This window comes from Salmo salar, chromosome 17, assembly GCF_965601325.2.
Source record: "Salmo salar chromosome 17, fSalSal1, whole genome shotgun sequence".
Classification (NCBI taxonomy): domain Eukaryota; kingdom Metazoa; phylum Chordata; class Actinopteri; order Salmoniformes; family Salmonidae; genus Salmo; species Salmo salar.
This window is the reverse complement of record NC_138307.1, coordinates 67,154,856-67,171,618: the sequence shown is the minus strand read 5'-3', so window position 1 is coordinate 67,171,618 and position 16,763 is coordinate 67,154,856. Positions and strand designations below refer to the sequence as shown.

Genomic DNA, 16,763 nt, shown 5'->3' with positions numbered 1-16,763 from the left:
AGTCTTTCATTCAGTCAGTCAGTCATCCAGTCATTCAGTCAGTCATCCAGTCATTCAGTCAGTCATCCAGTCAGTCAGCTAGTCAGTTAGTCAGTCATCCAGTCATCTAGTCAGTCAGTCATCTAGTCAGTCAGTCATCTAATCAGTCAGTCATCTAGTCATTCAGTCATCCTGTCATCCAGTCAGTTAGTCAGTCATCCAGTCAGTCATCCTGTCAGTCAGTCATTCAGTCATCCAGTCAGTCATCCTGTCAGTCATCCAGTCAGTCAGTCAGTCATCCTGTCAGTCAGTCAGTCAGTCAGTCAGTCAGTCAGTCAGTCAGTCAGTCAGTCAGTCAACTAGTCAGTCATTCAGCCAGTCATCCAGTCAGTTAGTCAGTCATCCAGTCAGTCATCCCGTCAGTCAGTCAGTCATCCCGTCAGTCAGTCAGTCATCCCGTCAGTCAGTCAGTCATCCCGTCAGTCAGTCAGTCATCCCGTCAGTCAGTCAGTCTGTCAGTCAGCTATTCATCCTGTCAATCAGCTAGTCATCCTGTCAATCAGGTAGTCATCCTGTCAATCAGCTAGTCATCCTGTCAGTCATCCTGTCAGTCATCCTGTCAGTCATCCTGTCAGTCATCCAGTCAGTCATTCAGTCAGTCAGTCAGTCATCCAGTCATTCAGTCAGTCATCCAGTCATTCATTCAGTCAGTCATCCAGTCAGTCAGCTAGTCAGTTAGTCAGTCATCCAGTCATCTAGTCAGTCAGTCATCTAGTCAGTCAGTCATCTAATCAGTCAGTCATCTAGTCATTCAGTCATCCTGTCATCCAGTCAGTTAGTCAGTCATCCAGTCAGTCATCCTGTCAGTCAGTCATTCAGTCATCCAGTCAGTCATCCTGTCAGTCATCCAGTCAGTCAGTCATCCTGTCAGTAATCCAGTCAGTCAGTCAGTCAGCTAGTCAGTCATTCAGCCAGTCATCCAGTCAGTTAGTCAGTCATCCAGTCAGTCATCCCGTCATCCAGTCAGTCATCCCGTCAGTCAGTCAGTCATCCCGTCAGTCAGTCAGTCTGTCAGTCAGCTAGTCATCCTGTCAGTCATCCCGTCAGTCATCCTGTCAGTCATCCCGTCAGTCATCCCGTCAGTCATCCCGTCAGTCAGTCATCCCGTCAGTCAGTCATCCCATCAGTCAGTCATTCTGTCAGTCATCCAGTCATTCTGTCAGTCATCCAGTCATTCTGTCAGTCATCCAGTCATTCTGTCAGTCACCCCGTCAGTCAGTCATCCCGTCAGTCAGTCATCCAGTTAGTCAGTCAGTCATCCAGTTAGTCAGTCTGTCAGTCAGCTAGTCATCCTGTCAGTCATCCTGTCAGTCATCCTGTCAGTGTCAGTCAGTCAGTCAGCTAGTCAGTCAGCCAGCTAGCCAGTCGTTCAGTCAGTCAGTTAGTCAGTTAGCTAATCAGTTAGTCAGTCTGTTAGTCAGTCATCCAGTCAGTCAGTCGGTCAGTCAGTAAATTAGCTAGTCATCCAGTCAGTCAGTCATCCAGTCAGTCATCCTGTCACTCATCCAGTCAGTCATCCTGTCAGTCAGTCAGTCATCCAGTCAGTCAGCTTGTCAGTCAGTCATCCAGTCAGTCAGTCAGTCAGCTAGTCAGTCAGTCAGTAATTCAGCTAGTCATCAAGTCATCCAGTCAGTTAGTCATCCAGTCAGTCATCCAGTCAGTCAGTCATCCAGTCAGTCATCCTGTCAGTCAGTCAGTCATCCAGTCAGTCATCCTGTCAGTCAGTCAGTCAGTCATCCTGTCAGTCATCCAGTCATTCTGTCTGTCAGCTAGTCATCCTGTCAGTCATCCTGTCAGTCAGTCAGCAAGTCATCCTGTCAGTCATCCTGTCAGTCAGTCAACCAGTCATCCTGTCATCCAGTCATCCTGTCAGTCAGTCATCCATCCAGTCATTCTGTCAGTCAGTCAGTCATTCTGTCAGTCATCTAGTCATCCTGTCAGTCAGCTAGTCATCCTGTCAGTCAGCTAGTCATCCTTTCAGTCAGCTAGTCAGTCATCCTGTCCGCCAGCTAGTCAGTCATCCTGTCAGTCAGTCATTCTGTCAGTCATCCAGTCATTCTGTCAGTCATCCAGTCATTCTGTCAGTCATCCAGTCATTCTGTCAGTCATCCAGTCATCCTGTCCGTCAGCTAGTCAGTCATCCTGTCAGTCAGTCAGTTATCCTGTCAGTCAGTCATTCTGTCAGTCATCCAGTCATTCTGTCAGTCAGCTAGTCAGTCAGTCAGCTAGTCATCCTGTCAGTCATCCTGTCAGTCATCCTGTCAGTCAGCTAGTCAATCATTCATTCAGTCAGTCAGTCATCCAGTCATCCAGTCAGTCATCCAGTCAGTCATCCAGTCATGCAGTCAGTCATCCAGTCAGTCAGTCAGCTAGTCATCCTGTCAGTCAGCTCGTCAGTCAGTCAGCCAGTCAGTCATCCTGTCAGTCAGTTAGTCAGTCATCCTGTCGGTCAGTCATCCTGTCAGTCAGTCATCCAGTCATTCTGTCAGTCAGGTAGTCATCCTGTCAGTCAGCTAGTCAGTCATTCATTCAGTCATCCAGTCAGTGAGTCATCCAGTCAGTCAGTTAGTCAGTCAGCTACCGTAACTTCCGGACTATAAGCCGCAACTTTTTTCCCAGGCTTTGAACCTCGCGGCTTAAACAATGACGCGGCTAATATATGGATTTATTTTTGAAGCTTTCATTAGACCAATGAAATTCCCGAACGGGTTAAGGTCAAACAACTTTTTTGTTTACTGTTTAGATTAAATCGAGCGCTCTCAAACTTCCCATCATTCTGATTACGGTAGTCATTTTGTCACCCTCATCATGGCAAAGACACGGAGAAATGCATATGATGCAGCTTTCAAGTTGAAGGCGATTGATCTGGCTGTTGGAAAAGGAAATAGAGCTGCTGCACGGGAGCTTGGTCTTAATGAGTCGATGATAAGACATTGGAAACAGCAGCGTGAGGAATTGACTCAGTGCAAAAAGACAACTAAAGCTTACTGCTATTTTTTTATTTTTTGTTACAAGCCGTGTTTCGTTAAAGTCTATTTATTTTTGTTACAAGCCATGTTTCGTTAAAGCCTGTGTAAAGTTAATTTGTTTCAATGTACCGGTAGGCACCTGCGGCTTATAGACATGTGCGGCTTATTTATGTTCAAAATATATATATTTTTTAATTCAGTGGGTGCGGCTTATATTCAGGTGCGCTTAAGAGTCCGGAAATTACGGTAGTCAGTCAGTCAGTCATCTAGTCAGTCATTCATCCTGTCAGTCATCCAGTCAGTCAGCTCGTCAGTAATTCAGCTCGTCAGTAAATCAGCTAGTCAGTAATTCAGCTAGTCATCCAGTCAGTCATCCAGTCAGTCATCCAGTCAGTCAGTCATCCAGTCAGCCAGCTAGTCAGTCAGTCAGTTAGTCAGTCAGTTAGTCAGTCAGTTAGTCAGTCAGCTAGTCAGTCAGTCATCTAGTTAGTCAGTAATTCAGCTAGTCATCCAGTCAGTCAGTCATCCTGTCAGTTAGTCAGCTGGTCAGTCATTCAGTCAGTCAGCTGGTCAGTCAGTTAGTCCGCCATCTAGTCAGTCAGTCATCCAGTCAGTTAGTCAGTCATCCAGTCAGTCAGCTAGTCAGTAATTCAGCTAGTCATCCAGTCAGTCAGTCATCCAGTCAGTCAGCTAGTCAGTAATTCAGCTAGTCATCCAGTCAGTCAGTCATCCAGTCATTCAGTCAGTCAGCTAGTCAGTTAATCAGTCATCCAGTCAGTTAGTCAGTCAGTTAGTCAGTCAGTCATCCAGTCAGTCAGTCAGTCATCCAGTTAGTCAGTCAGTCATCCAGTTAGTTAGTCAGTCAGCTAGTCAATCAGTCAGTCATCCAGTCAGCTAGTCTGTCAGTCAGCTAGTCAGTCTGTCAGTCAGCTAGTCAGTCTGTCAGTCAGCTAGTCTGTCAGTTAGTTAGTCATCCAGCTAGTCATCCAGTCAGTTATTTAGTCATCCAGTTAGTCATCCAGTCAGTTACTTAGTCATCCAGTCAGTTAGTTAGTCATCCAGTCAGTTATTTAGTCATCCAGCTAGTCATCCAGTCAGTTATTTAGTCATCCAGCTAGTCATCCAGTCAGTTATTTAGTCATCCAGTTAGTCATCCAGTCAGTTAGTTAGTCATCCAGTCAGTTAGTTAGTCATCCAGTCAGTTAGTTAGTCATCCAGTCAGTTAGTTAGTCATCCAGTCAGTTAGTTAGTCATCCAGCTAATCCTAGGTCTGTGTCCTGTCCAGAAACACATCCTAGCCCCTAGATCTGATTATGTGAAAAGATTGGATAGGTGTGAGCTATATGGCAAAATATACTGCCAGCCTATCAGGGATAAGCAGAAACTACTACCATACCTATCCAATTCTTTCAGATCTACATTAAAACTGAGGGGATGGGGCTAAGGGTTGTTTCAGGATGGGGCCTTGACCTCTTTGTCGATCTGTTTCTACTCTATGATAGTGCTCAGGAATGATGGGCCTTTTGACTTTGCAATCGATGGAGCTCTCTGCTGGCTAGTGGTGTTTACATGGTGTCAGGTTCTGCCCTGATACAAACAGAAGTAACAAAAGTAAACAAATAGAAAAACAGTACAGCTATGGAGTCCAAACATTACATTTGACATTTTAGGCTTGACTGAATGCTGATGCTGTTGGAAGCCCACTTCAGTGTTTTTGTAAAAACAAAATCGCTGACATTTTTAGAAAAGAGAGAGAGAGGGTTGGGAAAAAAATACTTTATTGGTATAGGTGAAGGAAGTCATTTTAAGTTCAGAGGAATCCTTCAAAAGGACCTTTTTGTCAGCAAGGTAGGAAGAAAAGTTGAGACATCTGAAATTATTTTGATATATGGGACTGTCAAGTGCAGCCACATGGGAAAAAAATAGTTTAAACCATGACACAGAGTTGGGGGTGTTTGTTTCTTTTGGAATATGCTTTTATTTTTTGATTTACCACTGTAGCAGTACAAATTGAATTTTAAACATATACACTCTTAGAAAAAAGGGTTCTAAAAGGGTTCTTCGACTGCCCCTATAGGAGAACCCTTTTTGGTTCTATGTAGAACCATTTTTGGTTCAAGGTATAATCCTTTTGGGTTCAATGTAGAACCCTCTGGGACAGCCGAAGAACCCTTAAAGGTTCTAGATATCACTTTTCTTTCTAAGAGTGTAGGGGAATTGTTAAATTCCTTCTGGTGTGTATTCTAAATGATTATCTGGATATTGGAACGTAGCCATTGCTTCAGTTAGTAGCTACATAAAGCCGGATGAAATGGCTGCATCATTTTGAAAAAGAAGCTGGGTGAAAGGGAGAGGAGAGAACAGAAATGGCGTCAGTAGTCTAAAGTAACCCGAGGGCTAATCCAGCCAGAGGTCAGTCAATGATGCTCTCACTCTGAGTCAGACAAGCTATTCTGGGCTTCCCACTCTTCTGTAACAGGCTCTGGGATTGGACGCTCCGCTCTGTGTTGTGCGTGGTTATTGGCTAAACACGTTATTCTTGGGCAACTTGTTCACTATGGCCCTTGAGCAAGGCACTTAACTCTAATTGGCTCCAGGGGCGTTGTACAACTATGGCTGACCTTGTAAAACAACACATTTCACTGCATCTAAGTGATAATAATGATATATACAGTATACAGTATATATATTTGTTTTATTGTTCGTTACTCTTAGTGCTGTACTGTAACATATGGTGTTGTGTTTCCAAGTCTTTGAGAGAGGTGAACTGATTTGGGATAGTACTGTTAAATACTATGTTTCTAGGGCACTTGGGGTCAGATCCTACTCTAACATTCAGGGAACATTCAGGGAACAGTCAGGGAACAAACAGTCAGGGAACTCTCGGGGAACACTCAGGGAAACATTTGTCCTATTTTATGCTTCATCACACCCCTGATATAGCACTTCAGTTGATGAGTTACTGTACATAATACAGATCCTTTCAACTCCACACATGCGCGCGCGTGCGTGCGCTCACATACACACACAGATTAGGCTAAGAGGGGCACCTTACCCCTTCCCCTTTGAACCCCATTATGTCCTCTGAAGGCCCCTGTGCTCTGGTTCCAATGGTTTCCAATACACACAGGTGACAGCTGGTCTGGGGAGGCGTCTTCTGTTACAGAGAGAGAAAAATATTTGTCTAATCACCAGCTACTGTACAAGGTTAATAGGTTAAATATATGAGAGGCTAATTCTGTGAGGCTAAGATGCAATTGAAAGATTGAATCAAAAGATGAACCAAAAGATCCTCATTGACAGTAGTGGGGAACGCTCCAATGAATTCTCTGAACAATTTAAATATCTTTGTCTTTGTGGTGGGGTGTATTTGGATGGCTTACTGATTTTGTGAAAATGAATAAAAACACTCAAGTTATCATATGTCTTTGACAAAATAACTGAATGCCATACTGCACGAAGCAGGACAACACGTCTTAACTGATTCAGTAGTGATCATCTGTCCTGTCCGCATCTATTCCCATGTAGTCATATAACAAAATCACCACCTCTCTGTTTGGAATTCACAGACACGCATTTAAATTCAAATGTCTCGGCAAGAAACCTTGTGGGAGGTCCATGTCATTTCTTTTAAAGTGGAGGCTCTCCCTCTGCATATCACATTATTTATTCATCCAAAATAAAAACCAGTCCTCTCTCTCCTCGGGCGCACCTCCGGCAGTGCACCCATGTTGATCTGCGCTCTGCTCTCTCCACAGAGCAAAACAAACCTAAACATTACATTGTGTAAGAGGAGGATGGCAAGAAAGAGAAAATAAAAAACTGCCGCCGTTTTCTAAATGTGCACAGTCTGTTGTGTAAGTGGGGGATGTTAAGAACACAAGCAGCAAGACAGCGAGAGAAAAGGCTCTAGCGAGTTATGGGTCTCTCTCTTTACACTTAGCTGAGTTTCACAAGGCTCCATTCAGACTCAGCCCCGGAGTGTGCAACTGGCTGTATTGCTCGGCACTCTCTCTCTGGCTCACCAGCCATTTTGGGTTTTCCCGCCTCAAAGCCCACACCCCCTTCCTCCGTTTCCTCTTCGCTAGGGAGAGTGAGAGGGAGGGATGAGAGGAGGGGGTAGGGCGATGTTATCTCATTTTTCCATGTCCAAGTTTCCATCCTCTCAGAGGGCTTTGTTGAGCTCTTTAAGTGTTGAAACCTCATTTTTAGACATTACTTCATGGTTTGTCTTTGAGAGAAAAGCATTGCTTTTCCTCCTTTGTGGTAACATCGCACTTTTTACATTATGTGTTGAGGTAGAGCTTGTCTTTTTAAACAATACAAGAACCCTCATTTGTTTAGAGACATAAATAATAATGCTTTTCTTGTCCTTGACTTTAGATGAAGCAAGCTTTTTCGCGATGCTTTTATCACAGTTGTTAGTTCACTGTGTACCAATAGTAATGTGGTGTCATTCTTTAACCAACACTCTGACCTCTGGGTTCTCCATAGCTGCCAGAGGCTACAGGACAGTTACATTATCTTTACTCAGAAACGGGTTCTCCATAGCTGCCAGAGGCTACAGGACAGTTACATTATCTTTACTCAGAAACGGGTTCTCCATAGCTGCCAGAGGCTACAGGACAGTTACATTATCTTTACTCAGAAACGGGTCCTCCATAGCTGCCAGAGGCTACAGGACAGTTACATTATCTTTACTCAGAAACGGGTTCTCCATAGCTGCCAGAGGCTACAGGACAGTTACATTATCTTTACTCAGAAACGGGTTCTCCATAGCTGCCAGAGGCTACAGGACAGTTACATTATCTTTACTCAGAAACGGGTTCTCCATAGCTGCCAGAGGCTACAGGACAGTTACATTATCTTTACTCAGAAACGGGTCCTCCATAGCTGCCAGAGGCTACAGGACAGTTACATTATCTTTACTCAGAAACGGTCCCCTCCATGGGACAAGGTTTATTGTTGCTCCCCTCTCCTCATTACCGGCTGCCTCTCCTGTTTCAAACAAGTTATGGGGCTGAACACACACACACACACACACACACACACACACACACACACACACGAACAAATTGGCTATAGGCTGTACCGTCTGTCTGTAGTTATTATACGGTATTGGATACTGTAAGAACTAATCATCGTTTAATCGCAGAGCAGAGTTGGCTTTTGGCCAGATTTACTAAGCTCTTCCACCTGTTGTTGGTTACCTGAGGGAATACGGCATAAAAGCTAGAACATAAGGTCAGTATTCAGGGAAGGATTCCAAATAGTCAGCCCATATGTTCAGTCGTAGAGCCTCATCATAGAGAATATGAAGTCTATTCATTATTTTATAAATGCAGCGTTCTACATGTGAGCTGTTTCTCTCTGCATCTCCTGTCCAAATGCACACCTATTCTAAGTGCAGCGGCAACACATTTACATTTTAACAGAGCACCTCATTGCTGAGGGCACCTGTTGCATCTGCCTAGTCTGTTGGATAGGCCTAAGGGACATATTTCCAGGGCACACCCTGTTGCACATAGCAGACTAAAGCTGACTACAGACTAGGACCTTGCTGTGACCCCTAGAAGCTATTCCTGCTGTGAGCTAAGGGCTATGAGCAGCGGTGTGTCAGTGGTGCTGGCTCAGTGGTGCTGGCTCAGTGGTGCTGGCTCAGTGGCGCTGGCTCAAGGGTATGTCATGCACTGATATCTTCATGGAGGGGTTAGGATGAAAGGTGTGTGAGCGTGTGTGTGTGAGCATGTGCGTGTGTGTTTGAGTGAGCGTGTGTGTTTGAGTGAGCGTGAATGAGTGCGCAGCTGTGTGTGTGTGTGTGTGTGTGTGTGTGTGTGTGTGTGTGTGTGTGTGTGTGTGTGTGTGTGTGTGTGTGTGTGTGATCAGAAATGTGCTGACAGTACTCCAGCCTTGCCTCCAAGCCCCCCCAGACAGCTGCTTCTCTGAGCTATATATACAGTACCAGTCAAAGGTTTGGACACACCTACTCATTCCAGGGTTTTTCTTTATTTTGACTATTTTCTACATTGTAGAATAATAGTGAAGACATCAAAACTATTAAATAACACCTTGTCACAACACAACTGATTGGCTCAAACACATTTTTAAAAAAGGAAAGAAATTCCACAAATTAACTTTTAACAAGGCCTACCTTGCATTCCAGGTGAGTACCTCATGAAGCTGGTTGAGAGAATGCCAAGCGTGTGCAAAGCTGTCAAGGCAAAGGGTGGCTACTTTGAAGAATCTAAAATAGAAAATATATTTTTATTTGTTTTACACTTTTTTGGTTAAAACATGATTCCATGTGTGTTATTTCATAGTTTTGATGTCTTCACTATTATTCTACAATGTAGAAAATAGATAAAATAAAGAAAAACCCTTGAATGAGTAGGTGTATCCAAACATTTGACTGGTTCTGTACGTTTTACAGCACGAGCCCCAGTCACATTGTCACGCCCTGACCTTAGAGATCCTTGTTATTCTCTATGTTTGGTTAGATCAGGGTGTGACACAGGTGGAAAATTCTATGTTTTCTGTTTCTTTGTTTTTGGGACAGTGTGGTTCCCAATCAGAGGCAGCTGTCTATCATTGTCTCTGATTGGGAATCATACTTAGGCAGCCTGTTTTCCACCTGAGTTTGTGGGATCTTGTTTTCTGTTTAGCATCTGTGCCTGACAGAACTGTGCGCTTTCGTTTTGTTACTTTGGTATTTTGTTGAAGTGTTTTTGTGAATAAAAGTATCATGAACACTTACCACGCTGCGCCTTGGTCCACTTCTACCACCAACGAGAGCCGTTACACACATTGCAGTGTGGGTTATTAGATAGGATAACATAACACATATCCAAAGTCAAGGGCTAATGCACTTCTGTATAGTGGAATGGGTTAAAACACTCCTGGGGGAAAATTGTTAATTTCCCTTATGACTCCCAGTCCTGCATTTTTAATGGTTATTGACAAGGATTTTTAACACGTTTGTGTGTGTTGGGAGAGGGGGGGGGGGGAAGGTGCGTGCCTGCCTGCGTGTTTTTATTCACCTGTGTGTGTGTGAGTTTCTCCCTAGAAGATGAGCCTGTACCACGTCTCACTTGTCAAGTAATAAGATTCATCTAGGTGTTTGACAGTTGGTGAGTTCGTGGATATGGATTCATACTTCCTCCCCTAACTATGTTGAGGGTTCATGTACTGCTGTGGTGTCCTTCAAATCAGGGATGAGTCCCAAATGGCACCCTATTCTCTATATATTGCACTAGGTTTGACCAGGGCCCATAAGGCTCCCATAGGGCTCTGGTCCAAAGTAGTGCACTATATAGGGAATAGGGTGCCATTTTGGACACAGGACATGTCTCCTCTGGGTCTGCATTTAGGTGTTTCAAGTAGATGTATTTATTTAGACACACTGCTACCCGCTGTTTGGAAATGTGCACACTCAATCACTGTGTTTACCTGTGGATGGACCATTCACCCACTTCTAGACTATTCCCTACTGCTAGTGTAATGAATGAACCAATGCAGTCCCCAATCCCCACGTCAACCATGCATAGATTTAATCGCTATTGTATGTGACCAGATTCGTGTTCAATAGGGCACGCTGTAGCAAAACGTTTTCAACAGAGGACAAAAATGTGTTCAAAATTGCAGCTATACTGTTATTCAATGTGTATCAATCCATTTGTTTATAACACATTTTGGTCTTATGGTTACATATGGACTTTTTCTCTTCAGAACAATGAAGGAACCACTCACTCTCGCTGTGAACTTGACACACTTTCAATGTTTACTTAATCCATACTGTATACATCGTTGAGCCAATTAACTATTGTTCCATTTCTGTATAGGGTATAGACAGTTTATTGAGCCAGTTAACTATTGCTCCGTTTCTGTATAGGGTACAGACAGTTTATTGATCCAGTTAACTATTGTTCCATTTCTGTATAGGGTACAGACAGTTTATTGATCCAGTTAACTATTGTTCAGTTTCTGTATAGGGTACAGACAGTTTATTGAGCCAGTTAACTATTGTTCCGTTTCTGTATAGGGTACAGACAGTTTATTGATCCACTTAACTATTGTTCCGTTTCTGTATAGGGTACAGACAGTTTATTGAGCCAGTTAACTATTGTTCAGTTTCTGTATAGGGAACAGACAGTTTATCGATCCAGTTAACTATTGCTCCGTTTCTGTATAGGGTACAGACATTTTATTTGTATCTCATTAACACAATCAAAATAAAGCATTATGATAGAATGGAGTCTTGCTGTTACTAATTTCTCCCTCTACTATCCCTGCATACATTACCTACTATCTCACCCCTGTCCTTGTTACTCACCCACTGACAACCATGAATATATATAATCTACTCTCTCTATATCTACTCTAATGCACAGTTAATGGGGAGTCAAAACACAAATACTCAGGGTAAACATTACTATTTTATAGACCGCTGAATTTATTAGCTACATGGCGAGATATGTTTTGCATAACGTGATAGTCAGCAGTACTGTTACTGCCTGACTCAACTGCTCTGTTAATGTGTCGTCATGTGGAATCTACTGCAAGGTGATTGGCGAATCGAAGTAAGTCAAGACTATTTATGCAGTGAGGCAGAACAGTCACAGCTTTGCAGGTAGAAATGTAACATAGAGCTAACTTGATTCCTTATTCTATTTGACAGACATGTATTACTATCGGATCATTCTGCACCTTCAGGGTCTTATTTATTAGTGCACATTGAAGAAAAATGTTTCGCAACAGAAAAACAAAAACCTTTCTTACTGAACAGTTCAGTAATTTCCTCCCTGTTTCAGTCCATTGTTTTTTGTTTGGTGCACAATTTAATATGATCCTGATAAAAGCAGTTCAGAGATATCGATGTGATTGGATGATAAGTAAAACAATTTGAGCATCGGATTCGATGAGTTACAGGAAGTAAATTAATTTGAATGATTTTGATTGGTGCTTTCATTGTTTCCTCAGGATAAAGGAATGGGTGGAGCAGATGCAGCAGGAGTTGGTCACACTGACGGACACAGCCAGCGGAGTGGAGAACCTTATACAGGTGGGACACACAGGAACACCTTGTAAACATAGGAACACAGACGTGCACAAACGTGCATATACCACACCATCACACTCCTCTCAAACGCACAGGATGCTTGCAACCCCATAGTCACACATCCACAACTCTGGATTTCTGACCCACCATTCAACAATCAATATACACACGCGCACACACACGCACGCACACACACGTGCACACACACATGCGCACACATACTCCTGACCTCTCCTGTTTGATGTGTGTCACATCCAATACAATGATGGTTGTCACAACAGATCTGGACTTTACAAAGTGCCATCTCATTAGTGATGTGTGGGACATCTGTTTACAGTATTCTGCTAGGGGAATGTCCACACTCAAGGACTATCAGTGTCAACTCCAAACACCACATCCCTATCCACTTCCCTAACAAGCTTACATGATATGGACAGTTAGGAGGAGCTGTTACTCTGTCTGCATCCCAAATGGCATCCCCTATGTAAGGGGCTCTGGTCATAAGTAGTGCACTATATGGGGAATAGGGTGCCTTTTGGGACACATCCCATGTGTTGATTGCTATAACCCTATGACACCTCTCCTCCTCTTGCCTAGCCAGGCCTGATATGGAGCCTCTGTAATTATGTCTAGTTTAAATGTCACATGCACAAGTACAGTGAAAATGTCTTTCTTGCAAACCTATAGCCCAACAATGCAATAATCAATAACAATGTATAACTAGAAAACAAAAAAAATAAGAAATAATTAAGAAATATGAAATGCACAATAATCATCACAGTAATTGTCAATTTACGTCAGATTCCTTTTGGATGACATTTTTCAGACACACACACATGCATGCCGTCCCAGGGACAACACACAGGCATGATTTCCCTTGAGCAACACAGTATTCTCAGGACAATACCCATAACAGACACCATATCAGGGCTTGTCAGGGCTGCCATCACAGACATTTAGAAGAAAAGAAACAGCAGACATCTTTACCATGACGCTGTTATACCACGTTTGGAGCTAATTTCCTGTCGCAGGCATCATTTGATGCTCATGGGGTGAGGGAAAATAGCTAGACTATATGACCTAATCTGGACCCTATAGCCTATATATAGATAGAGAGTGGTATTATATCGATGGTCAACTGTTGCAGTAGAATAAATGTAGGTTTCCTTCATTGAGACCTCTGGCAGCATGGCTGCTTTGTTTACCACACAGGGGAGGGGATTGTATTTGCTTGTAAGCAGAAAGAGCATGTGGAGAATAACCATCAGTATCATTACTCATGGACAAGCAGAAACACATAGCACAGCCCCGCAGAGGTTAGCTAAGTAAACACACACTTCAATACACAGACGTAGACACACATGCACACACACACACTCACTCACTCACTCACACTACAGGCCTGTGGTTTTAATGTCGGACCTAGAAAGCCCCTCCGGCTGCTAAATAATTGTCTGTTTGGCATTTCTGATGTTTTATTGTTTAATTCCTCTTGCTGAAACATATTCCATATTCAGTAAATGGTGTTTGTTGTTGTGCTCCGATGTTGCATAATGTTGCTTGATTTACACTGGCATTGACACAGCGGTGACGTCATGAAAGGTCAGTTGAGATTGGCTGATGTATTGCAGAAATGTTTACTCTGACCATGACGCGTAATCCTAAATCTGACACATTTACATACATTTAGATTATTGTGTTCATTGTCCCTGCAAATAAAGGTAATCAAGTACATTTTTTGTGACTATCCTCATAGGTACAATTCTCAGATACACAATGTCAATATTTTATCAAAGTATCTCTCTCTCCTGGTTGGTCCAGTGTCACCTTTGACCCTTGTTTCTCTCTCTTGATTGCTTCACTGTCACTTTTGACCATCTGTCTCCTGATTGGTGCAGATCTTCCAGAGCCACAGGAAGTACTTCAGTGTGGGGTCCAACGATGCCAGCCAGCTGGTGGCTAATGCAGCGGGGAACATCGAGAATCTCCTGGCCAACCGTTCTCGTGCTCTCAAGGTGAGTACCAGTTCATATCAGTCCACACACACACACACACACACACACACACACACACACACACACACACACACACACACACACACACACACACACACACACACACACACACACACACACACACACCCCCCCTTAACACTAAGAAAGGAGGGTATTAAACTCATCTCCTGGAGGGCTGCAGTGTGTAGGCAGGTTTTTGTTTCTCACTCGCACTTGATTCATCGCATCATTTCACAGATTGGCTTGATTTCACTGATTGGATAAATTGGTCCCTTTCAAAATGAAAGACTGACCAACAGCAGTAGCCCATAATTGAGTACATTCTCAGTATGTTTCAACTGGATTAAATGTGTGTGGAAATCCTTATAGCTCTGAGACTTCAATAGACCGTGTTAGAAAAGGCAAATTGATGATATCTGAAATGATGACCAAGAATGTAAGCTATTTGTTGTTGAATTAGGTTAGTGATAGGGTTAGGGCGAAAGAGGGTCAAATCCCATTTGTGGTTAACAAATATCATACTGCCATCTTTTCCTTTATGACTAGACAATGTCAGACTCAAAGTTGTCCTCGCTGTGTCCTTATGCCCTCTGTATAATACCTATCCCCATCCAGATAACTTTCTCCTACCACCACTTGAGTAAAGTCAATTAAAGTCCCCAGGCATTGTGTCTCTCGATCAATCAGGATCGATCTGGCTTGGGCCAGAATCCAATTAAGTCTGTGGGTTGCCGTGGTAGCGGGTGTTAATTACCCTGTCAGTCATCAGCTCCTTTGTTTTTCTTACATCACAATAATTGCAGTCAGGTTTTAACGAGATATTTGTTTCTCATTGTGATAAAAATACAATGCTGACACACACTGTTAGACACACACACACACACTGCTGATAGATTAGGTAATGGGGTAGATGGATAGAGATGTAATGCAACATTTGTTCTGAGCTCTGATAAACACCATCTGTCAGGTTTCACCTGCACGCGTCACAGAGATTGTTCAGTTCTGAATGTTTAACTCTTCACTGGACGTGTGGATTGAGGGAGGGAGGGAAGGAGAGAGAAGGGGGAGAGTGATGTGTGGAAGAAGAAGAGAGGAATGGAGAAAGAGAGGGATGGAGGATGGGAGAGATGGTTGGAGAAAAGGAGAGGGGGATAGAGGGAGAGAAAGGGGGGATGGCTGAAGGTACTTTGACGAGAAGACATTATTAATAAACACATGCAGCTGATTACATTTTTTTAACCTCTATTTAAGCAAGTGAGTCGGTTAAGAACAAATTCTTATTTATAATGATGTTCCTGGCAAGTGTCGAGGGGCAGGTTGGGCAATGAACAACAGCCAGTGGAGTGTTAACATGGAGGCTTAATGAGCAGACTGACCTGCCTGTGGCCCTCAGGGTAATGAGGCGGAACTGAATCTGCTTATAGTGATCAACAGAGAGATAGACCTGACTGTAGATAGAGAGATAGACCTGACTGTAGATAGAGAGATAAACCTGACTGTAGACAGATAGAGAGATAGACCTGACTGTAGACAGATAGAGAGATAGACCTGACTGTAGACAGATAGAGAGATAGACCTGACTGTAGCTAGAGAGATAAACCTGACTGTAGCTAGAGAGATAGACCTGACTGTAGATAGAGAGATAGACCTGACTGTAGATAGAGAGATAGACCTGACTGTAGATAGAGAGATAGACCTGACTGTAGATAGAGAGATAGACCTGACTGTAGCTAGAGAGATAGACCTGACTGTAGCTAGAGAGATAGACCTGACTGTAGATAGAGAGATAAACCTGACTGTAGACAGATAGAGAGATAGACCTGACTGTAGACAGATAGAGAGATAGACCTGACTGTAGACAGATAGAGAGATAGACCTGACTGTAGCTAGAGAGATAAACCTGACTGTAGCTAGAGAGATAGACCTGACTGTAGATAGAGAGATAGACCTGACTGTAGATAGAGAGATAGACCTGACTGTAGATAGAGAGATAGACCTGACTGTAGCTAGAGAGATAGACCTGACTGTAGCTAGAGAGATAGACCTGACTGTAGATAGAGAGATAGACCTGACTGTAGACATATAGAGAGATAGACCTGACTGTAGACAGATAGAGAGATAGACCTGACTGTAGACAGATAGAGAGATAGACCTGACTGTAGACAGATAGAGAGATAGACCTGACTGTAGCTAGAGAGATAAACCTGACTGTAGCTAGAGAGATAGACCTGACTGTAGCTAGAGAGATAGACCTGACTGTAGCTAGAGAGATAGACCTGACTGTAGCTAGAGAGATAGACCTGACTGTAGCTAGAAAGATAGACCTGACTGTAGACTAGAGAGATAAACCTGACTGTAGACAGATAGAGAGATAGACCTGACTGTAGACAGATAGAGAGATAGACCTGACTGTAGACAGATAGAGAGATAGACCTGACTGTAGCTAGAGAGATAAACCTGACTGTAGCTAGAGAGATAGACCTGACTGTAGATAGAGAGATAGACCTGACTGTAGATAGAGAGATAGACCTGACTGTAGATAGAGAGATAGACCTGACTGTAGATAGAGAGATAGACCTGACTGTAGCTAGAGAGATAGACCTGACTGTAGATAGAGAGATAGACCTGACTGTAGCATAGTGAGATAGACCTGACTGTAGACAGATAGAGAGATAGACCTGACTG

The 16,763-nt window shown here is 43.2% G+C and overlaps 1 protein-coding gene across 1 annotated transcript in view; it reads left to right on the top strand.

Moving 5' to 3' along the window:
- The window catches only part of LOC106576572 (voltage-dependent calcium channel subunit alpha-2/delta-1), a 186,383-nt gene that overhangs the window by 8,203 nt on the left and 161,417 nt on the right, over nt 1–16,763 (top strand). Inside the window, exons 2-3 of the mRNA XM_045700027.2 lie at nt 11,985–12,066; nt 13,962–14,078. Coding sequence (XP_045555983.1) covers nt 11,985–12,066; nt 13,962–14,078 — 199 coding nt within the window. The remainder of the gene's footprint in view (nt 1–11,984; nt 12,067–13,961; nt 14,079–16,763) is intronic.